The following is a 23,046-nucleotide window of genomic DNA, read 5'->3' on the forward strand; positions in this document are numbered from 1 at the left end:
TCTTTGGCTGGTGCTGCAGGATGGATACATAGGTGTTCGATGATACTCCTTGATTGAAGTAATTATATTCTTCCTCACGCGATAGTTGCACTGCAAACCAAGCTGCCTTTTGGGAGCCGGTTTTGCACGGTAACATAGATCCTACGCTCTTGCAGGTCCACCGAGGGTGCTCCGGTGGTGTAAATCAACTGGAGAGTGACATCCATACACCCTCCCCATCTCGCGTTTTTAGCACCTCAACGCCGCAAGTTGGCCAGCGGCATAGGATAGGTTCGATTACAACAGAGATGACCTATAGGAAGATCGAAAGGCTGCACACGGCGTAGAGTTAGGACATGCATTCCAACAGCTTTTCAAAGCCCTACGTTTTGTGAAAGCTTGTTCTCTTAAAACGAAAGACCCTTTTGGAGCTCTACTGCTGCAGGGGCCCGAGACGAATACATCGTTGACAACGGTGTAGACTATACACAGGTCGATATATGTCCTAAATGTTCTCGACATGGAGACCTGAGAAGGTCTACACTGTAGCCACGACCTACTGCAGCCCTGCGAAGCAACGGAGAGACCCGTCCAGTCCCACCTACACCTGATGCCTCACGGCCTCTCCAGGCACTCCAGACTGAAAATGTTGGAGCCCAATATACCAGTCTCCAAGGGAGGAAAAAAAAACGGAGCTCATGACGACACGAGTCTGCCCTAATCAAGACAATCCTCCACACTCGCCCACCCTTCTCCCAGGATAAGGGCTTATGTATTCAAAATATCCGGATCAACACCAGGCACCCCTCTCCTCCACATCCCCGTCCGAATTCTCATCCTTACAATGACAGTACCCCCACGATAGCAGCCATGGATATATAACATGGAATAATCCCCATACGGCCCGATAAGCATAAACAGCGCAGCATATCCAGACAATTCTATATTATAGCAGGGACCAAATGATATGCCGCCGGCTCCTTTCAGCTCGGACGCAGTCAGGCACGCAAAACCTAGAAAAGTCCTTACCACGTGCGATGAACGGTCGTCTGGGAGTAGTCGCACACGGCATATCTCTGTGGATCTTCTACCGCCCGTAAGAGTCAGAAGCCATGAGTCCCAGGTGTCCGCATGACACCCAGCATATTCATCCATGGAAGCGACGTTTCAGCGGCCGCGATTCTTCGGATGATCAAGGGCCACGTCGACTCTCCTTTTCTGTAATTGCAGACGGAGGTTGATAAGGAGTGAATAAGGCGAATAGTCAGACCGCCAGTTTACCGCTATGCCGCGGCTGGCGTCCCTGACTCCATGGGGGATTCGAGGAGTGGGTTTCAGAGGGGAAAATACATCAGAGAGTCAGGACCTCGGATTCCAGACTCCTGACAAGTAGTCTCTTGCCAAGTTCCCGCAATCCAGGCGATCCTCGGCCTTCTAGAAGCTCGCCATTTTCTTCGAAGGGAGAAAAACGGCGCGGTCAGGAGTCGGGAGTCGGGATTCAGGAGTCATGACACAGGTTGCCGGCTCAGCATAATAATCAGATGGTGCGGCAGGGCGGCAAGTGCCACGCCACAGGCCACACGCAAGCTTTTCCGGATCGGATAAGGCGGCGAGCGAGTGCTGGAAACAAACTGGCGGTGCGCGAGGCGCGGGAGGCCCAAAGTTCACGAGCGGGTTGCCGGAGCCGGAATTTGGAAAATCCACGTCTGACGTCCGACGGATGACGCGGGAATAGAAAAGGAGGCGAACAAAAAAGAAAAGTCCCAGTCATAACTTCCACCACCGGTATGGTGGTCCACTCAAGACATGGACCTGAAACTTAGAAAAAGCTTGGAAATATTTTGTACCTCGGCTTCATAATTCCACTCCTCAAACAGCAATTCCCGGTTTCTCACAGACGGCGCAATAATGGGCGTTGCTCGACACACAAGATATACACCTCGTACCTTTCCTCGAAGGGCAATAGGAGATGGTGATGTGTGATGGAGTTTCTCGATGAAACCCGATTTCATGGGCGGGCTCCCGTCCCCTTCAAAGTTACCAAGCTTCCAAGTAAACTTATTTGCTCCCCGTCTTTGCCGACGGTGTCACTCCGTCGGGATGATGATCATCCGTACGGTACCGGCAAGGCACGGTGAACGAATGATGAATGCCACGGCGCTTTCGTATCGAGATTCACATTGTGGAGGTGAGTTTGAGGAGAATTGATTTGTTCAAAAGCAGGGCAAATGGCTCCGCGGAGTGAGACTTGATGGAGAAAACGTGGCAAGTGTGGAGATATGGTGGTTGTCGTGCCGCTTTCTGTGGGGTAGAATGACGTGTGGAGGAGAGGTTTGAGTTTATTCCTGGTTGTGAATGCCTCCCAGCTCTCATCAACCCTCCAGTCAACGCAGCGAAACGGGAAAGCCGAGGACAGGGCGGCGTGCCTCCACGCCAGCCAAGGAGATGACTGCCCTAGGATTCATGTCCACGGTTTCTCAAGACTGCGAAAGACTGCGGGAAGTGCGGCGAGGATTGATGATTGCCAGCAGGGTTCCCAAGGGTTTCTGGGATTGATGCAGGACACGCATGTGACTTGTCGTGCTCCATGCAATTGAATTTGTCCCGCCCTGCAGCCTGCAAAGAAGGCAAAGGTGCAGATGCCACACAGGATACCTGCAGGAGGTCGTGCTCGTGTCACAACTCTTGTTGGGACATCAGGCGAAGACAGTCGCAGCTGGTTCGGCTTGATGATGCCCATGATGACTATCATCCAGTCCCCCACCTGCTGATGGTTTCGTCTTCCGCTAACGGATACTCCGTATTGTTTACTCCGTAGATTCTTTCAGATTCGAGAAAAGCGGTACTCTGTCCGCTCCGTCCGCTCCCGTTGTCGACATGGCAAATAGACCGACTGCAGGTCCCAAGCCATCGCGATTATTGCTACTCCTCGTATCAGACATGATCATGTGCAACAAGGCAACAACAGCGAGCCGCCCGGACAAGCAAGCAGCCGAAACATTGAGCGGAATTGCTGCTGGCCATCCACACACAGTGGGACGCCTGAAAGCCATAACGACAGGCTCTTCCCGCAGCCCAACAAGCCATCATTCGTTTGGCAAGACCAGAACAAATGTCTCAGTTCAGAGTGAAATGACGTACTATCTTTTCATCAGTCTCGAATATTGTCATTTCTCGACAGGCACCCTGATCCTTGTATACGAGTGTCAGACGCCTGGACCGGCTGTGTACGAGTAGGTATCGGTTCCCTGCTAGACGGGGTAAATGGATGCAGTGTTTATAGGTCGTTATAGTATAGCTTTACATGGATACCGTTTACTGAGCATCCCGGGAGGAAGAAGGGGTACACTGCTGACCGCTGACGGTGTGTGAGGGCTGTGCCTGTCAGCTGGGACCTGAACTGTGTAACCGTGGCGTTGACGCGTGGTAAGCGCCCGCTCGTATCTCCACAAACAGAAGCAAATATCGGTGATGAAGGTGGTGATGGGCTGTGACGGCTGTGTGACTCACAAAATCTGCGTGGTCGTGGCGGTGATGCCCAGGTGTGTTGTGCCTGATGTGAGGAGTGGAAAAGTCCTCTCCGTACACGCATCTCTACCCAACCTGGTGGGGCCAGGGCGCCTCATGGCTGAGTTGTATTGCACAACGACAGGGAAGTCACAACCAGTCTTCTACCAATTGAGAAGCTGCAATCAACTACCGGTGAATTGATGAATGCTGCTGCAAGGTCAGCAAGCACGGCGGAGGGTGTTAGAAACAAGACATCTTTCATGATAGTAAAGTCAGCATCACCGATCACCAAACACCGCGCCTGCGTATTCACCGATTACTGATGAGCAAGTTGCTCGTTCGAAAAATTGATTGCCTTGATAACGTTGATAATGCAAGGTACCAGCATCGTCAAGCCGCCCCAATTTGGACAATGACAGGCATGTGAAGCCGAACCACGTCAAGTGACCTTCAATTTGCAACTTTCAAACAGGGTGTTTACTGTGTGGGGAGGACATTCCCGTCTGAGGTGAGATTGAAACTGCAGCACGACCAACAGCAGCAAGGCAGGCCGCGCAGGCTTGTGAGGCTTGGAGGCAAAGACGCGATAGTTCGATATACGATTGATCCCGAGGTTTGGAGGCGGGTGCGCTATTATTACCACAATAATGGTGATGTGTACTCCGTACTGACGGCACGGAGTCGGAACAACGTGGCCGACAAAACTGAAAGTCAGCGGCGAATTTTCCAAAAGCATCCTGCATCGGCATGAGCGTGGACGGGGCATGGCGCCTGCACTTATTGATTGGAAAGAAAATGGCCCGAGAGAGTCATCGGCATGTTACACAAAAGACGGGGTATGTCATGCGATGGTCTCATCAGCGAAGCGAGTTTCGAATAGAGCGGCAATGAAGTGTGTGAGTGTGTGTAAGCCTTCGACACGGTCGGGAGGCGGCCAATAGATTAATTCTAGTACAGTACATAATGGGGGTATTCCGTAGATTCCGAGCGCATTGCTGACCCTCTATAACATAATAACTCCCGAGAATAGCCCAAAGAACAGCAAGGAAATACCGAAATCGTAACCATGTTGCCCACCCGCTGGTTAACGCAGATCGGAAACAGGTTGAAAGGGTTTCGAGCAGTATTACAAAGGTATGAGAGAGCCGATTGAAGCAGCAAATCGATTAAATCACTCTGCTGTTTCCTTCCACCCGACCCGCGCGTGTAGGCCAACAAGCAGGAAAGAAGACCAAACATAGTCAGAAATAATCCTCGGCCGGCATGGGTGAGATGCGGCGGGGGATGTTGAAAGTCTTGATTGCGTAGACAGGTCGTGAGCAGGGAACATGGGGCGGCCAGGTAGGCACCCAGGTACCCATGCCGAGTTCGTTGACTGTGTGAATGCCTTTATCCGAAGAAACTTGGAAGTCGGAGTCGGTTGACAGGGATGCTGATTCCAAAGCAGACTGGGTTGATTGTCAAAGGCGTTACAGAAGCTGGGATATCCAACTCCATTGGGCGACGTGGGGCTGCTGGAGAGAGCTGAATAGTCCGAGGTAGATACTCGATAGGCCGGAGACGTGATGCCAGAAGGGAGATCGATTAGGATGGAATTGGTAGTGTTGACCGAAGTCGACTGTCCTTCCTTTATTTTGAAGGAACCGGAGGCAGAGGACGAGTAGGGGGCGGCCCAGGACACGGTGGGAGATTTTGTGTCGACATGTTGACTTGATCGCAGATAACAGCCATTATGTTCCCTTGTGGAAGAGAGATTTGTGGGACGCCGGGAGAATCGGAGGTGAGAGTAATCGGTAGAGCGATGTGTGTGTGCGTTGGTAGGAGATATCTGTTATAGGGCAACAGAGGTGAGAGGGCGAGGTATTGATGTATGCGGCGAGAAATGTGTGTGTGTGGTGTATTGAATGGCTTGATATGGGGTGGATGAAACGATGTAGGAGATCAGGTGCCGGGGAGTGGTGGTATTTATGTTTGTGCACAGATTGACAGCTAGCAAAAAGTCGGTCAGGCTACGACGTCTTCTTGACGAAGACGGAAAATGAGCTGGGCAGAGCAAGGCATGGTCCAAGCGGTGAGCTGCGGCATGATGGGGCAAGCTAGAAAAAGGAGTGGTGAAGCTTGGACAGAGTGGTGAAGTGGGCCAAGCCTCAAGGGGAAGGGAGTTCCTTGCACACCCAAACCCATCGCTCATCCCGGTCGGCCGCCCTTCACGGAGGCGTCGTTTTTGAGCTCTCACGCTCGTTTCACCAGTCCTCGTGATTGTGACAGTCGAGCCCTGGAGTGCTGATCGAGCCGTGAAGCAGCTCCGTGAAGCAATCCCCTGGGGGCGTGCCGCGGTATCATTCGTGCGCATGATTGTGAGCATCACGGACGGCGAGATTCGCACGCTTCGCAGAGCCAGCATATTGCAAATTGTCCTGACATCACTACTATGTACTGAGCGGGATATAATTAGTGTGAACGGTGCGACCGCCGACAAAAGGTCAGCAGTCCGTGGTACGTTAGAGGTGTGCTGGCTCAGGAACAGGCAGGGATGCGCAACACCCAATACGGCGCCATGTCAGGCTCAGAAGAGGGCGACAAAAAAGTCCCTGTCACGCCGGTGACTAATAATAATAATCCCGCTCGGTGGCCATGTTCGCTGCGCCTGGTACCGGCTGGTCGGCTGCCTTGTGCAGCGCCCTCATCGAGCCGTGCATGGAGATTTTGATGATGAGGAAAATGCCTTTGCTGGAAAGATGCCGACTCTGTTTTCCCCAGGCGTCTCCCAGGCGGTCAATCGTTCAGAACCCTTCAGGCACCGTTGAGAAAGGACGGGTCGTTGACTAGCTTGCCGTCTATCACCACACCTGTTCGGCTTGTTGGGCTGATGATGAGACGACTTGTCGCAACCACACGCTGGCAATTGTCTCCACGAATTTCTTGCCTTGCTCGCAGCCCCATGGAGGGAGCAGGGAGGCGTCCACGTGGGAACAGGGATGCCGCCCTGAAACTCTCGGGATGCCCAGACTTGCTCTCCTTGTCTCCGGTCACCGCAAGCTGCAGATTCTGAAATGAGATGAGTTGCCACACGGGTGGCCCCCTTTTTCCTTTCGCCAGCCGCATGAGCCGCGGCAGACAAGTCGGAGGGTTGCAATACTCCGTCCGGAGTACGGAGTACGAAGTCCTTCATGCGATAATATCGATAACAATCCTTTTGTAGCGTTGTTGCGTTCTGTAATCCTGCGCACTGCGTACGAGGCTATTGCTCTAGGGAGGGAAGTCATCGGACGATATGCACCGGTATGCATGCCATTCCCCCGTTTGTCCCGCCATGCGTCAATTTCTTTCAGCTGGGTGTTCCCGCCGCAGTTCCTGTATGCAATGCCCAGGGGAAAGTTCTGATAATGTGGTGGAGATCAGAACGGAGGTACGGTGTAATAAGCCAGACCAGTTTGCTCATCTCTCTCCGTACACATCGCGACGACGGCCGATTGTCCTGATGGTTCAGGGCCTAGGCATCATCGCTTGGCTGAACACACATACAAGTAAGTATCCCGTTGGGCTGTTTGCGCCTCATCCGTGTCCGGTCTGTCAATGTTAGGTTCCAGACTTCAAGATGATTGCCCACCCAGTCGTCCGATGAGTTCGTCGCCAAAGTGCGACATATCGAATCGCATCTCTCTGTCCGCTTCTGGAACACGGGTACTCCGTACTGTGTCCCTGAATTGATGCAGGTACGCGCAAACGGACCCACACTCCCTCTCTTGGTGTGCACGCTGTCGCCAAGATGCAGCCTCAAGCGTGAATGTGGCTTGCGTCCGCCTTGGTCGTACTTGTTGAACACCACCCCACGATTGAGAAGGACGCCACAATAAACAGATGCGCCGGCGATTCCGGGACCGAAACGATATTGGCGGGTTGCAGGAGGACCTGGTCACAAAACTGCTTCCGGGAGTGTACTCCGTAGTGACATGATATTCTGTGAACTGCCTCGTCAAACTTCTAGCTCAGCTTCTGCAACTACGCGTGCACTCTGGAGAAACGGAAGTGGAGTCTTTTCTATCTTCGTTCGTTCATGCGAGCTCACAATCGTACGTCGGCGCAGAGTGCGGAGCAGTGTGCGTGAAAGTCTCCAGACGAATCGTAGAACCTCCATCAGCAGTGGGCTCAACACGGACCGCGCACGTCGCCATACCTTCGGTATTCACAATGCGTCCACGTGGGAGATTCTACAAGGGCCCGAGATCATGACGGAAGTTTCTGCCGTGGTTATATTTAACCATTTCGACCTCGTATCGGGCTATTGTCAGATTCCCAACGATTGCCTTCCCGAAGAGCATGGAGGTGCGATAAGGGCGTAAAGATATGGTCATTAAACTCCGGAGTTTGATTATTAACCAACATCATCTTCATCATCGAATGGTTCAGCCGCCGCCTGCGTTGACACCCAGTTCTCGAGCATTTGTTGGCTTGATGTAGCGGAACCCGTTGTGGTGGTCCTGGGTCCTTTGCGTTTGACTATCAAACAGAGAATCCTTCCGTAGATGCTGAAACCCTCATAGGACGTGTTCAGAGCGAGTTTCTTCTTGTCATCTGTGCCTTCGACGGTGCCTTCCGCAGCCGCGTCAGTGTCCCGTAGTTCAGCACTTCGAATACGCTTCTGAACAGGAGCTCCTCGCGATTGGGCTGAGACATCCGCCTCGCTGTCACTGCTGATCATCTCGACACTGCTAGCCCTGCTGCGCTTGTTTGGCCAGCTTTTCCCGCTGGTCTCGGGGATATCGTCCAAGTGAAGAGCATCGTCGTCATCTTCCTCTCTTAGGATAATCGGCTCTCCTGCATGACCACTACCGACCACGGACTGTTCTGCACCGCCTGTAGTGAGCCAAGTGGTAAGCTTGCTTGAGTTGCTTTGGATCTTGGGTTTGTCTTTGGCGGTCTTCTGCTTGGTCAAGACAGAATGCCGAGAAGAGAGGTCAGTGAGGAAGATGGATACTTCAAAGTCATCTGAGTAGTAATCAGCGACTGTGGTGACGTTGATAGAGCTCACTGTCAGGCCGCCACCGCATCTCTGACTGCGCAACAATTTCTGAAAGAGCCGCAGGCTTTGGTCGGTCTTACCTCCAACCACCACATCTTTGACACCCTTTTTCTTGGATTTGACCCCGCTCCTTCCCCTAGCTCGTTCATTCTCTTCTCGCAGCTTAGGCAACACTAGAGGCCGGACGGCTTGAATAACACGCGGAAGCGCTGGATTGTCGCGTCGGACAAGCCATGTTTCTGCATCACCTGGTCGATCGAGGTAAATTCGGACTTCAAGAACGGAGTGTTTGGTAATTCTCAAATATCTCCTGAGCGGTGCCATGATGGAACGGGCATTGAGTGTTGAAAAGAATGTTTTGGGACTCCAGAGGACGACTTGTAGCAGCCTTGAAGCAATGGGAGTTGGAGTTCCCGCTTTGGTAAGAACGCAGATCTCTGCCAAGTGAAATCCCCGGCCTTGGCGCGTTCTGAGATCCACCTGCATTGAACTCCACTGCATCTGATCACCTCACCCAGCATACTCTACTGTTGCTGTAGCTTCACTTGGAAATCACTGAACAACACCGAGGGCATGGTCCTGGAGCTACACGTATGGGGTCCAGCTTTTGGGCTCCCCTCAATTGACGCCGAATGTTTAGCTGCCGTAGCATACATGCGGTGGGCCATTCCTGTCGAGCAATGGATCCTTATTGCAGACTATGATGTGTCCATCAGTCCACAAGGTAAGCGCCGAGTGCACAGAAATTGTACCGTTATGACAATGCCTGACTTGACCCACAGCAGAATTTCCACTTCTCATTGATGGTCCCACACGCGCAGCTGGTTTCCGAGACATCGTTGCCTACCTCAAGGGCCGCGCTGGGAGTGATAGTGATTTGGATGGCCACCTCGCGGCCCAGCAGAAGACAGATGAGAACGCGTATGCGTGCAGATGCATCGTTTGGGAGTTATGCTGACTGTTTGGGAGTTTCATTGCCTTCTTCGAGTCCACAGCCAGTCCATTACTAGACCTTTATCTCTACGTTTCTTCGGAGAACTACAACGCGACCACATCGGCGGCCTATACTGCAATCCTTCCCTGGTACTTGAACTATACCATTCCTCCCACACGCCGGGACCTCGCGAGATCCCGGACAGCGCATCTTGGACTTAGTAGTCTGGATGTAAACACAACGGAGCAGGATGATTCGAAACCCGCATCTCTCGGTGGAGCATCAAAGATAGAAACTGCAAAACGGGATGCGGGCATACCTGGGCAAACGAACGCGCTGCGAATTGGTCGTGGTACAGGAGTACAAGGACTCCTCGGCTCCCCAATATATGCAGCGCGTATCAGACTGGACACTCTTGCGAATGAGCTTCTAGAACCGGTCTCAGACCTCCTGGGGTCGAAACAATACTTGCTAGCCGGCGACAAACCCTCAAGCTTAGACAGTGTCGCCTTTGGCTATCTGGCACTTATGTTTTATCCTTCAGTACCCCAAGCTTGGCTCAAGGAAGCTATGCAGAGACAATTTCCCCGGTTGGTTGCATATATCGAGCGTATTCGGTCGGACGTTGTTGGAAGACCAGCTGTCGAAGCGAAGGAGGTGTGGGCCATTGCAACACACAGCGGAAACGGTCTTGGAATACAAAGCAGGCTGTTGAAATCAGGTTCAAAGTTGCCTTGGAGACCGATTCCGCGTCGGCCTTTGTCGTCCACGCTTTCCACTGCAGCGCGGGAAATCATAACCAATCTTCCCGTACTGTCCACGATTCTACAGCGTAGAGTCACCGTCCAGGCAGCTGATCACAAAACATCATGGGAAGTGTCTTCATCTCTTCCTTCGCCCTTCGCTGTCGGAAGTATCTATGCGGTATCTACTGCTATTGTTGCCGCCGTTGCTGCCATGGCAATTCAACACCGTCGATCTCCGCGGGAACGAGATTTAATTTTCTGGGCTCTGAGGCCCGGCGCACAAGGTCTTGGAGAGGCAGGCAGTATCTTAAGCATACTTGCCGGCCAACCGGCTGTGTCCCTAGCCATGTAGGAGAGACTCCGTTTCGGCCTCATCCAGGATTTGGAAAGACTTCCATAATGCATAGACACCAAAGATACCCAGCTCTAATCCTAACATAATGACCCCTAGGGCTGCACCAGAGCTCTGCAATTGCCAATGAAATGATCTCACATGCCACACAACTGCGGCTCTTTGTTCTCTGTCTGGCCCTCTTCTGCTAGTCGCCTGCGTCATACCCAATGCTGCGCCTTCGCAGTCACATGTAATCGGAACTGACAACTTGATGCATACTCCCCCTCTATTATGTGACCAATTTCCCGCACCTTTCTATGAGGCGACTTAGAAACAATTGGTGGTGGGTCAGCCTCGCGGTCAGGTGGAACGTCTTCGCACCCAGGTTGTTTTCGTATTTCACAATTTACTAAGTACTTAAGAGATGTATCAATGTGGGTGCTGTCCAAGTCATGGGATTGCTACTGTTAGGTAGGCCAAAAAGCCCAATCCAGATCAGATCCAGTTTTGCACTAAGCTGGTTAACGTCGAGTGAGATTGTGTTCTGTGACCAACGAGTGATTGGCGAGCAATTGATGATGTCATCGTCAGCCCTGCCATACGACACAAACAGAACGTCAACTGCATCGCCACGACCAACACCCCCTCCGCCGCCCCCGTCCGGAATCGACGCCCATATTCGCAGCGAATCTGTCGATACGCAGCAACCAGCCTCCGAAAATGCACAGAACGTACAGTATGCGCCAAGCGCGCGCCCCTACGGCGTCGCAAATACAGAACCCTCCGCCTCCGCCGTCATCGACAAAGGGCGGGCGATTCTTCGGGAGGGGCAATATAGGTGAGCCGCAGCTTTCTCAAGCCTTGAGAGCGCCACGGTAGCGTTCTGGTCTCCATTAAATGTCGAGACTCTCCGCGCGGGACCCTGCAACAGAGACGCAACATGACAGGACAAGCCCGCGAGCCGCCCGGATCGCAGGCACTGTCATCAAGCCCCCGGATCTCTTCAATTATGCCATCAAATAAGAAGAAAATTGGCTGACGGCATTCGGTCTGACAGGGCATACCTTTCGTCACAAAACAGCTGCCGCATTCGGCCCTGAGCTCGCGAAGAAGCTATCGCAACTTGTCAAGATGGAAAAGAACGTTATGCGCAGTTTGGAGCTGGTGAGCAGGGAAAGGATGGAGGCCGCTGTAAGTTTGTGGGACATTGAACAGAGTTCCGGAGGTTGCTAACGGGCTTGCAGCAACAACTCTCCATCTGGGGAGAAGGTTGCGACGACGACGTATCAGACGTTACAGACAAACTTGGGGTGCTCATCTATGAGATTGGTGAGCTCGAAGATCAGTTTGTGGACCGTTATGACCAGTATCGCGTTACGATGAAGAGCATTCGCAATATCGAGGCGTCCGTCCAACCCAGCCGTGACCGTATGTAGTACAACGACCATCCAGCTTCGATTCCTGCTGACCCCAACCTTAGGCAAGCAAAAGATCACCGATCAGATTGCGCAGCTCAAGTACAAGGAGCCAAACTCGCCCAAGATCGTTGTTCTGGAGCAGGAGCTTGTTCGCGCCGAAGCGGAATCCCTCGTTGCCGAAGCGCAGTTGTCAAACATTACCCGCGAGAAGCTCAAGGCTGCCTTCAACTACCAATTCGATGCGCTGCGAGAACACTGTGAGAAGTTGGCAATCATTGCCGGTTATGGCAAACACCTCCTCGAGTTGATTGACGACACTCCGGTCACTCCGGGTGAGACGAGGAACGCTTATGATGGCTACGAGGCCAGCAAGGCGTAAGTTTGGCTCTAAGAATTCTGTCTGAACTTGCACTCACACCTTTCATACAGTATCATTCAGGACTGCGAGGAAGCACTTACCAACTGGGTCCAGCAAAACGCTGCGGTCTCCGCCAAGCTGTCCACGCGGGCACGTACTCTCTCCCAACGCCGCCGAAGCCGGGCTCGTGAGGCCGAAGGTGTTGATCTCTCTGGGCAAGACCAACCAATGGGGAACAGGGAATCCGGCCTCTGGATTCCGGCCTCGGAGCATCAGGGTAACGGATATGGGGAGGAAGAAGAAGAAGTCACACACTCCGTCACATCGGAGAATCGAGGGCGCGAGGAGGAGAGGGCGGTTCTGGCTTGATTTGGGAGGGCCGTCGAATGCCAGCCATCGTCCCCGCAGAAGACGATATATTATATAATACCCGGTGACGGAGTGATCGATTGTAACACATATACCCTGGCGACACCGAGTTACATGGAGTATGTGAGTCCTGGTCCCGGCGAACACTCCTTAGTTTGAATGATCGAACGCGGAAGAGAGATGGGACTTAATGGATGTCAGGTTGCATTGCTTCCGAGGTTATGAGGTTTGGATGTAATTGGGTCTGGATGTAGGATGTACTCGCTGCTTATGGTTAAGGTTGTAGCTCCCTAACTTCTAATAGGTGCTTTTTGCTTGAGGAACATTCGAACATTCGGTTTCTATCCACATGAAATAGTGTTAGTATGGTCTTCGCTTGGAGAGGAACTAATATCATCAATTGCCTTTGTGTTCATAAACAGATGACGTTGCGGCTGCCCTTAAACCGTCGAAAATGACTAAGCTTTCGCACACCGATGTCGGACCAAGCTATCAGCAGCTGCCTCTTGTAAACTTCTCTCACTACTACCGTCCACGACGGACAGCGAATGAAAGAAGAGATCCATGGATAACTGCACAGCAACGTGATGGCTGACTATGGCATCGGATCACTTCCGCCTCAACCACGCAAGCGCCTTCGGAGCAGCGTTTCTCAAGCGGAGAAAGGTATATAATGACTGACTCCCTCCCTCCCACTTACAACAGGATAGAGATCTGCTTGTAGCTCCAGCAACACTTTCATTCACATACCACATTGCCACCAACGTATAGCTCAAACAATGGCCACCAAGAACTACCTCCACGGACACCACGCCTCAGTCCTCCGCTCCCACAGCTGGCGCACAGTCCAGAACTCCGCTCCCCATCTGATTCCACACCTGACCTCTCCAACTCTCAAGATCCTCGACGTAGGCTGCGGCCCTGGAACAATCAGCGTGGACCTCGCACAGCGGGTGCCGCAAGGCTTCGTCTATGCCATCGATCCCTCCGAAGCAGTCATCGAGAAAGCACGCCAGCATGCTGCCGAGAAGGGCGTCAGCAATATACGTTTCGAGGTCGGGGATATATTCAACTGGGAAGCGTTAGATGGGGTAGAGGAGAAGGGTTTCGACATCGTGCACGCGCACCAGGTGCTGCAACATTTACAAGACCCGCTGGGCGCGATGAAGGAGATGAAGCGCTTGACCAAGCCTGGGGGTATTGTCGCGGTCAGAGACGCGGATTACTCGGCATTTACTTGGTACCCCGAGATCCCCGGGTTGCGGAAATGGTCGGCGCTGTACCTCAAAGCAGCGCAGTCGATAGGTTGCGACCCCAACATCGGAAGGAGGCTGCATGCCGTGGCTCTGGAGGCGGGGTTCGACAGGAAGGACATTGAGGCGAGTGCGGCTGTGTGGGTGTTTAGCACGCCGGAGGAGAGGAAGTGGTGGTGTGGGCTTTGGGCGGAGAGGACGCTGCAGAGTGAGTTCAAGCACAAGGTGCTGGAGAAGGGGCTGGGGACAGTGGAGGATTTGGAGGCCATCGCGGAGAGTTTCAGGGAGCTGGAGGGCAGGGAGGATGGTTGGTTTTCGGCCATGAACGGGCAGGTGATATGTCATGTTAGGGATCCTTAGACAGAGGTCGACTTCAATCCTGCAGCTATTCCAGTCGCCTTCAAACGTTTACCAAATTATCAAACACCTACACCCCCACGCTTCCGGTCTATACCGACTCCACCCTTCTCTTGACCCTCCACTACGCGGTCATCTGATTACCATTTCCCACAACTTGCAGCATTAGCTCCCACACCCTGCATTCCCCCCCCAGAACATGGACCCCTCCGCTCAGCTCCAGAGCTCCAGCTAAATATCAACCCCACCAACCCCCGCTTTTCGTGCCATATCTCCACCTCAAAGACTATTACGCTCGAAAAGTCCTCCCATATACATACGCTTTCCGAAGTGTCGAAGAAACCAGCAAACATGCAGTCCACCACCGTCCTCGTCAACGCCCACGATAACAACTGCCCCAAGTGTGGCGCGGGTATCTCGAATGGAGGCAAGACGTGCGGGTCTTGCGGAAGCGTGAGTTCTGCTTTCGTCTACTTCGTTGGTTGGGAATAGAAAGAAGAATATATGTGTATGAATCCCGAGTGCCGAACTGACCTTGTGTAGACTTGCCCTGTCTAAGCCTTGCGGATTTTCGAGTTGCGATGAGGGGTACTGAAGGAGAGAGACCACGGAACGAGACTTTGAGGGATTTTGATGGATGCTGCCAGCGGGTAGGAATGTCCGCATTTATGCTTGACGATGCGGGACCATATATCACAACTATCAATCAAAACCAGAAACAGCTCCCATGATGTCCAAACCATAGCCATGACCATACATATCAAATCAACCCCAACGGCTTTTAACTGGGCGAACCCACAACACCCTCCCCTTCCCCTTCATCTCCCACATCTTCCTCGACCTTCATCTTCGCCTTCCCCTTCCCCTTCCTCTTTCCCCGCCCTTCTCCACCACTAGCACCTTTTGATCTGGACTTCGCCCTCCCCGCCCCAAGCCAACCCTGTTTCGCAGTAATCGGTTGCAAAAACCCATCAATATGCACCCCACCCACCTTCCTGTCCTCATTATCCGAGTCATTGGTCCTAGGATCATACCCATGCACTCGTATACAGTGCTCAATGACTCGATACGGAATAGAATAATCCTCGTGATGCTGGCGACACTCTGGGTGCGGACAGCGTAACGTACCAACGTCGAAGTACGGTCGCTTCTTCACCGCTTTCCTCTTGTCTGTAATGTCGAGCGGTGGTATTGTCGATGGTGTGAAATGAACGGGTTGAGGAGGGCTAGGTTGCGCAGCAAGGCCCTCATCTAGGGGGAGGAAGGACATGCCTTCTCCAAAGAGAGCTGCACACCGTTGGGCTGTCCTCGCGATTGCTTTGGAGTTCCAGCCTGTCATGGAGGCTATGCCGAGGACTTCGCTCCAGTCGAGGAGGCCTATTTGGATGGAAGCTTCGCGGTTGGCGGAGGAGACGCTGGTTTCCCTAGACATGCGCAATCGCTTGGTCGATGGGGATGGAGAGGACATCTCGGAGCTTGAAGGGCTGTCCAGTCCGTAGTCGGCGCCAAAATCGGAGGCAGAGTCGCTGTCTTCATCGGCGGGTCGACGACGCTTGCGACTTTTGGTGGGCTTGGGATTGGATGAGCGGGGTTTTTGAGGAGTGGAGGGCGAACGAGACGCAGTGCCAGATCTAGCCCGAGATGTCGAGCGCGTTGTGGACACACTCCGTGATCTGCTTCTCGATACGGACCGGGAGGATGATCGGACAGACTCAAAGTCCGAAATCCCCTCGCTTGCTGAGGTATCGCTTCCATTTCCTCTGCCAAAGTGATTGAGGCGAGTGCGGCGGATGCCCTCTGCGAGGCGGTCAACCCGAGCAAGAAGCGAATTGATACTGGGTCCAAGAATACGGCGTGCGGCTTCATCATCGGCAAGTACGGTAGGCCTAGGAAGGTTTGCTTGCAGCTTTAACCGTTTTCCCTTAGCATTGAGTACATGGGCAAACTTTGTCTCGGTCTCAATTTGCGATCCCGTTTCTTCGTCCGCGTCTCGAGCGACGAAGCCTTCTCGCCTATCCTCGTCCGAGACTTCGGGGCTGAGGCTCGGTGCTCGAGAAGAAGCGCGTGCGGATGCGACGCTTTTGGACCTGGCTCTAGACTGTGCTCGCGAGCGGCCCCCTATCTCTTCGATCCCAGCGATTTCCGTTTTCCTCGCCCTGAATTTCCTCGTCGCTAGCCGCAGACACACAGCCAGGATCTCCTCTCTCAAGTTATCTCCAGGATCGTGCCATTCCGAAGGTCCCACGATCGAGCCTTCCACCCACTTTCGGCCCAGCTGCTCCAATGGTATAGGAACATCCTCCGCAGGCAACGGCCATGCCGTCCACCTCTTAGGCGGTACCAATTCCACCTGCCTATCCCCCGCAATATCCACAAACTCAAGATCTGCCCCTTTTTTCATCCAATCGTCCTTGCTCTGCCAATTCTTGACCCCCTTGAGCTCCGACTCGGGACGTCGCACTCTACGCTTCAACGCATGGGTATTGAAAAGATGCGCCGCAAGGTCCCGGGCCTGTATCTCCTCCAGCGATGCTGCTATATTCCGATCTGAAGCCGTGTATCCCCGCCATGTCGACGCTTTCCCCACAAAGCGGTTGGGACGAAGGCCACCAGCGGCATGCGCATCTTGGTCGCTTTCATCATCAACTTCGTCCTCTTCGTCCTCCGCGTCGTAGGTGCTAAATGAAACTATTTGCGCATTCTGCGCTTCTTCTGGTATATGACTCGTAGGTGAAGAGGCAGTCGTTGAGACGGTTGTGTCTGCGGTAGCTGAGGGTGCTACGATTTCGCTCTGTGAGGGATCATCTGGAGGTGTACCGTCGCCGCCAAACAGCGACATCTTTTGTCTGGCATGGGTACCAGATATCGGGATTGCTGACTGGCAAAATGAGGTGAGCAGGCGTTCATGGTGAGACGAGTGGTGAGGGTGAAGATCTTCTAGGACGTGCAGTGGAGTACTTTAGCGTAACACGTGGTCACGTGCACGTGATTGCTGCTCTCAGCCCACTGAAAGGGGATTGAAATGTTCGCCTTCGTAAAGGACACTGTTATGTCTTATCCAAACGCCCGAACACGCTAGAAACGTGACGGTGCGTAGAGACAGCATACTCTAGGTGGATAGATAACGCCACCAACATTCTATGTTCGTCTTACCATTGTAAACTTGATTCAAAACTGAGGTTCCAAGTCCTATAAGGATAATCCATATAATAATATCGCAAAACTCTGCCAAACACTACGGGGTATCTCATAAAACTACACATACAAATACAGTCGCCAGGCTGGGGTATGCTCCAACTACAAAATCCCTAACACTTTGACCCCCTCTGCAAGCGGACAAACGAGAGGACAAGGCCCTAGCAGCAATTATGAACAATGAACGCCAGTGGCGTCTGTCATGATATCTGCCAGTTATACAAAAGAAAGGGTCATAAGGCGTTGAGATCTTACTCAACGTGTTCTGCCGATTACGCCAATGGTGATAAACAACGAAATAGGAAACGAAAAGACTGAGGTTTGCGAGGCCTGAGTTCATGCCTAATATTTAGGCATTGACAAAAGGAATAAGCAAGTAGAAGCCCTTCATAGAGTTTACCCCAGGCTTCCGTCTATGATGGTAGGGAGCACGAAGTCGTGTCTTGGAGAGGGGATCCCAGGACATTGATATTGCTATGCGTCTCAAGCATGGCCGGTTCATGCCCGTTCACATCTACGTCATGATCCGAATCTGCCGTTTGGGATCCCGCCAGTGATGCCTGGTCCAGGAGTTCGGTGATACCGTGCGCAGGACTCCAAGGGCTCAGTAACGCTTTCGAAACACCCTCCTCTTCCATGTCAGGGTTTTCTTCTGTACTGAGGACGCGTCCTCCAAGCTGTACGTCACTAACCCTTACTTGGTAGGCCAATGCCTTACGCCCGTCTTTGATGAGTAACTCTGTCCAATCCAAACATCGTTTGAGGCTCTGGTTCATCTTCTGGCTGTCTATGAGGAGCTCTCTATGCTTGGTGAGGTCCAGTTGCAGCCGCTTTTCGTCTCTGAGTAGATATGCGGCGTCTCTCTCTGCAAGTACGGTGGGGCTTATAGTACCCTCATCGAAGGAGGACTCGCTGCTATATTCCGGCTCGTCCTCTGCATCTCCTTGCTCTTCGGACATATCCGACAAGTCGCCGAGATCTCTAGCTCCGATAGCAGAGAAGGTCTCAGGGAACGAGCCAGCTGTATCCGTCGAAAATCGACCGGCTCGACTCATGCGACGAAACATCCTCAGCTCAGCCTTCTGTTTCCGGACCTCCTTTTCAAGCTGTCGATTGATAGCAAGCAAAGATGAATTGCTGATTTCAAGGTCCAGGACTTTGCGCTCTCGACGCGCATTAGCAGCAAGATCGTTCATATGCTCGTAAGTGCCTTGGCCACTTCTGACGGGGCTCTGGGGACTGGGTGTTGGTAGACCCGACAGGGTCTCTGTCGTGGGTCCAGGCGCGGATGCTGGACTCTCGGGTACTGAGCCAACGCTTACCGCACGATCTTGGTTATGAAGTGGACTGGGGCCGATGGTCGATAGCTCATTAAGTGGAGTCTTCCTCGGTGTTACAGAATCGATAGATGACAGGCTAGCGCTTTTACCATGACCTAGCCTGACAGCCGATGATGTTGCGCTAGATCTCCGTCTCGATGCGCTGTAATCTGACTCCTGGCCCTGTGAATGGCCCGATAGGAGCGACAACGCTGACGTCCTGGTGTGAAGGTTTGGGCGAATAACCTGAGACGCGCCCTTCCTATAAGACAGGTGGATGTTGTCCTTGGGGGGCGATGGAGGACGCAGAGATGGTGATTTATGTTGTTGATTGCCATTCGTCCAGGGTTCTAGAGATGCCGAGACGGAGGAAGGAGTAAGCACTGGGGAGGAACCTCTCGGCTCCGGTAAAGAATCTGCATGAAAGAATCTGCTCTCATATGGAGCTCTACCAGCGGCTGAGAGAGGGGGTGAGGGTAGTTCCTGGTTCGCATCTGTATCTTGCTCCCCATTTGCGTAGAAGAAGACCGGACCCTTCTTGGGAACAGGGGTCACTTCCACAGGGCGAGCGTCGTTGGCGTGAAAGAACTTGGGGGATTTTGCACGTGAGACACCCGCATCCGCCACAGCAGTGTTGCTGTAAATATTTCCCAAGGGCGGCCTAGGTGTCGGTGTGGCAATGTATTGAATTCCCCCATTTATGCTCCGCGGTCTGTTCGAGCCTGGGGCACTTTGAGAGCCATTGATTCCGAACCCGCCCAAACCAGGGCCCTGTTCTTTGACCGGAACTTCAATCGTAGAAGGCGGACGTGTACTGCTCGGCGTAGCGGACGGCGTTACGCTGGGAGTTGAGCCAGGGCTACTCAACCCCACTCGGGATTTCCTAGCAGATGAACGAGGAGTGACGTTGCTGTTTAAGACGGGTCTGAGGGGCGTACGATCATCTTGCGACGCACTATTGCCCTTAGGCGTAGATATCGTAGTGCGCGCAGGGCGTCCATTTTGTGCGGATCCGGCTGAAGCAAGTGAAGGGGCTAGACGAGGAGCAACAGGAGTCTTCGCGGTGCGCGTGGTTGCCAGCGTCGGCTTCAATGGCCGTCCGTTGTTGTTTGCGTTCGAACGATCGGTGTACATGATCCAATGGTAGTATGGCAATGAAGTAGAGACCTGGGCGATGTATTTGAGGTGGTGTGCATGATCACCGCTGGCGAGAGTGGGCGGTTGCTCTGGCGAAGTGGTTGTTTACCGAAGTCTGTGATGTTCAGGTCCAAAACAACAGAGCGGAGACCGCGGGGTGGGGAGCTCTTACAAGCCTCTGCGAAATCGTAAACGTATAGAAGAGTCGCGCATTCTCGCGCCCCGGTGGCGAGAGCGTGGAAGAGGGGCTTTGTGAGTTTATTGTGCGTGAGGGCCTCCTGTCGTAGATCGATCGCGAGATGTTGTCGACCTTCCAAGGTTGGGAGATACCCGGATTGCTCCTCCGCGCTTCATCCCAAACGGGAAAAGACGCAAGATCACGTGCGCACGGGTCCAAGCGCGTCATTCTATCAGCTTTCACGCGTAACCTTGGAAGCGTCAGCAAAGTCCGCTCACTGACTTTGACCGCGTCACCACGGCGGCCATGTTTACCTCTGTTGAACTGCGCTCAACGACATGTCAGGTGCAACACCCGATGCCAGTGACGATGCTCCGAAACCCCCAAACACGACGAACGACTGCGGGGCGCCAGCGTCATCGCGCGAACATCGCACCTTGAAGTACTCGCTGCTCGGTCCCTCGCTGACGAAGGCCGGCCAGGATTCGGTCGACCAGAAGAAGGTCGCCGAGATTATATACAACGCGTCGAAAGGGAGCAAGTTCTTCAACAACGAGGAGGCTAGGGACAGAAATCTTACCGAGAAAATCAACAGGATCCTGGCCAAGAAGCATCAGTTGGAAAAGTTGGACCTAAGCCATGAACTACGCAAGGCAGACGAATATATCGCTGAGCTTGAGATGAGCCGCGACCTGAGCCAAGTGGTGGTGCACATAGACTGTGATGCTTTCTATGCAGCAGTTGAAGAGCTGGACAGACCGGAACTGAAAGATGTCCCCATGGCAGTCGGCAAGGGCGTTCTCACAACTTGCAATTACCATGCCCGGAAATTCGGATGTCGTTCTGGTATGGCTGGTTTTGTGGCCATGAAACTGTGCCCGCAGCTGATCTGTCTCCCTCTCAATTTCGAAAAGTACACTGCCAAAGCACAGGAAGTCCGAGCAGTCCTGGCAAAATACGATCCCCGCTTCGAGAGCGCAAGTGTCGACGAAGCATATCTTAACCTCACTCGGTACTGTGAGGAGCACTGCATGGACCCCGAAGACGCAGTCCAGCAACTTCGAGCCGAGGTGCACGAAACGACGAAAATCACCGTCTCTGCTGGCATTGCTGCCAATGCGAAATTAGCTAAAATAGCGAGCAACGTGAATAAACCAAATGGCCAATTTCGAATACCCAGCGACCGACAGATCATCATGGATTTCATGCGGACATTACCTACGAGAAAGGTGAATGGCGTCGGGCGAGTATTCGAGCGTGAGCTTGATGCCATCGGCATCAAGACCTGCGGAGATATTTATACGCAGCGCGCCTACCTTGCCCAACTCTTCGGGCAGAAGGCCTTCCAGTTCCTGGTGCAGTGCTACCTAGGGCTCGGTCGTACCAGAATCCAGCCCGCAGAAGAGTACGAGCGGAAGAGTGTTGGCACGGAATCGACCTTCCATGAAATAAGCGGCCCTGTCGCCCTTCGGAATAAGCTGCGACACATTGCCGAGGAGCTGGAAGGTGATCTCAAGCGGACGGAATACAAGGGCCGTACACTCTGCTTAAAGGTCAAGTTACATACCTTTGAAGTGCTTACAAGGCAAACCACTTCGCCGTTTGCTATACAAGCAGCAGATGATTTGTACAAGTACAGTTTGCCAATGCTGGAGAAATTGATGAAGGAAATACCAAACATGACCCTGCGATTGATGGGACTGCGGGTTACGAACATTGTTACCACAAAGAAACCTGGCATAGACTTCTTTGGTCGGCGGAGGGCTTCAGCATCAGCTACAAAAGAGAAACTCTCTCGAAAAGACACTGAGGACGGCGGATGGGAAGTCTGGCCCGAGGCTGAGTTTGAAGAGGCAGCACGGCAGGAGCGTGATGATGAGATGAACGCATTGGAGCAGTTCAGCCAGGAGCAGCAGGGAATTGAACCCAAAAACGGTCAGCAGCAGGAAAAGATGCGGGAGATCCCATGGACCTGCCCGATATGCACGCTTCCGCAGCCTCCTGACGACAAAAGTTTCAACTCACATATTGACTTTTGTCTGTCCAAACAGACTATCAAAGAGGCCGTCAAGGACACTACACCTCATGAACCCAATTCAAAGATACCCTCAGCCGAAGGAAAAGGCAAACGCGGTCGACCTAAAAAAGAGCTCTCGAATATAAATAAAGGGCGCGAAAAGAGACGAGCGTTCTTTTTTGCTACTGGAACCTGAACATATCGATATGTATCACCTCACAAGTTTATTGTCGGGCCACAGCCTGGCATCTAACACTCTCCATATTGTCGCTCTTCTTTAAGTCTCGAGTCATGAAACGATGCCTTCGCGGGCGATCCTTCAGAAGTTGGCCTTCCCCTCATGTTCGCGTCGTGATGAGATGATGGCTGGCAATGAAAGTTTGCAGCGAGAGTGACGACGCTTTCCTCTGTCTACGGATCCTTTTACTAGATGGAACATGCGCCAGGAGTTCTAATTCGAAACGTCAAGAGGAAGGACCCAGTAAGGCCGGCCTGGTTGCACACGAGCAATATCGAATACGACAGCATCTAGAAAGCTTGCACTACTGTGTATGTGAGCGATGAGGAAAACGGAAGAGAGCGAGAGGACGGCGGATTTCAGTCTTCATGATCAGTGGACTGGGATGAACTGGTCCGCTGGTATCCGTTGGCTTCCATATTCGCTGTCAGCCGCCAATTCCGAGTATAGGTGCAAGCTTCGAGACAACAGTGTGGGAACCTAAAAAGTCCCTTAGTATCTCAAGAACTTTGGACTTCGTGCAGACCCGTTTGGGGAAGACTTTGGCTAGAAGCAGGCTTATGCCCAGGTCTCGTATGCCATACGTTACTGTTGAATACCTCAGTGTTTCCATTCGGTTCGCACAGCGAGATGACCTTTATGGAAGGATGATGTAGGTCAGTCTTCGAAGAGATGGTTTGG

The 23,046-nt window shown here is 52.8% G+C and overlaps 8 protein-coding genes across 8 annotated transcripts; 3 read left to right on the forward strand and 5 right to left on the reverse strand.

Annotated features, from left to right (window-relative positions):
- Window positions 1–5,024: 5,024 nt before the first annotated feature.
- On the reverse strand, window positions 5,025–6,033 carry EI97DRAFT_150963 (uncharacterized protein). Its single transcript, XM_033793266.1, has one exon. The coding sequence runs from the start codon at window positions 5,891–5,893 to the stop codon at window positions 5,321–5,323; it is 573 nt and encodes a 190-aa protein (XP_033651256.1). The 5' UTR covers window positions 5,894–6,033; the 3' UTR covers window positions 5,025–5,320.
- Window positions 6,034–6,887: 854 nt separating this feature from the next.
- On the reverse strand, window positions 6,888–7,664 carry EI97DRAFT_444766 (uncharacterized protein; the record flags this gene model as incomplete). Its single annotated transcript, XM_033799920.1, has 3 exons — window positions 6,888–6,982; window positions 7,015–7,401; window positions 7,559–7,664. 3 exons carry the CDS (start codon window positions 7,662–7,664, stop codon window positions 6,888–6,890), a joined length of 588 nt encoding a protein of 195 aa, XP_033651257.1.
- A 200-nt stretch (window positions 7,665–7,864) lies between these two features.
- EI97DRAFT_383140 (uncharacterized protein) lies at window positions 7,865–8,836 on the reverse strand (the record flags this gene model as incomplete). Its single annotated transcript, XM_033795891.1, has 2 exons — window positions 7,865–8,478; window positions 8,593–8,836. The coding sequence occupies 2 exons, from the start codon at window positions 8,834–8,836 to the stop codon at window positions 7,865–7,867; spliced, it is 858 nt and encodes a 285-aa protein (XP_033651258.1).
- A 249-nt stretch (window positions 8,837–9,085) lies between these two features.
- Window positions 9,086–12,671, forward strand: EI97DRAFT_452230 (uncharacterized protein; the record flags this gene model as incomplete). Its single annotated transcript, XM_033800398.1, has 8 exons — window positions 9,086–9,236; window positions 9,298–9,433; window positions 9,482–10,359; window positions 11,275–11,364; window positions 11,584–11,717; window positions 11,771–11,954; window positions 12,007–12,319; window positions 12,374–12,671. 8 exons carry the CDS (start codon window positions 9,086–9,088, stop codon window positions 12,669–12,671), a joined length of 2,184 nt encoding a protein of 727 aa, XP_033651259.1.
- Window positions 12,672–13,100: 429 nt separating this feature from the next.
- On the forward strand, window positions 13,101–14,367 carry EI97DRAFT_150887 (S-adenosyl-L-methionine-dependent methyltransferase). The gene has a single exon (XM_033793265.1). It carries the CDS (start codon window positions 13,451–13,453, stop codon window positions 14,282–14,284), a length of 834 nt encoding a protein of 277 aa, XP_033651260.1. The 5' UTR covers window positions 13,101–13,450; the 3' UTR covers window positions 14,285–14,367.
- Window positions 14,368–14,924: 557 nt separating this feature from the next.
- Window positions 14,925–17,368, reverse strand: EI97DRAFT_435889 (uncharacterized protein). Its single transcript, XM_033798971.1, has one exon. The coding sequence runs from the start codon at window positions 17,118–17,120 to the stop codon at window positions 15,063–15,065; it is 2,058 nt and encodes a 685-aa protein (XP_033651261.1). The 5' UTR covers window positions 17,121–17,368; the 3' UTR covers window positions 14,925–15,062.
- A 106-nt stretch (window positions 17,369–17,474) lies between these two features.
- On the reverse strand, window positions 17,475–20,247 carry EI97DRAFT_423963 (uncharacterized protein). The gene is made up of 2 exons (XM_033797129.1): window positions 20,105–20,247; window positions 17,475–20,047 (listed from the first exon to the last, which is right to left on the reverse strand). Exon 2 carries the CDS (start codon window positions 19,927–19,929, stop codon window positions 17,890–17,892), a length of 2,040 nt encoding a protein of 679 aa, XP_033651262.1. The 5' UTR covers window positions 19,930–20,047; window positions 20,105–20,247; the 3' UTR covers window positions 17,475–17,889.
- Window positions 20,248–20,371: 124 nt separating this feature from the next.
- EI97DRAFT_151316 (DNA polymerase kappa) lies at window positions 20,372–22,505 on the forward strand. The gene has a single exon (XM_033793267.1). The coding sequence runs from the start codon at window positions 20,449–20,451 to the stop codon at window positions 22,321–22,323; it is 1,875 nt and encodes a 624-aa protein (XP_033651263.1). The 5' UTR covers window positions 20,372–20,448; the 3' UTR covers window positions 22,324–22,505.
- The last annotated feature ends 541 nt before the right edge of the window (window positions 22,506–23,046 follow it).

This window comes from Westerdykella ornata, assembly GCF_010094085.1.
Source record: "Westerdykella ornata strain CBS 379.55 unplaced genomic scaffold EI97scaffold_25, whole genome shotgun sequence".
NCBI classification, from domain to species: domain Eukaryota; kingdom Fungi; phylum Ascomycota; class Dothideomycetes; order Pleosporales; family Sporormiaceae; genus Westerdykella; species Westerdykella ornata.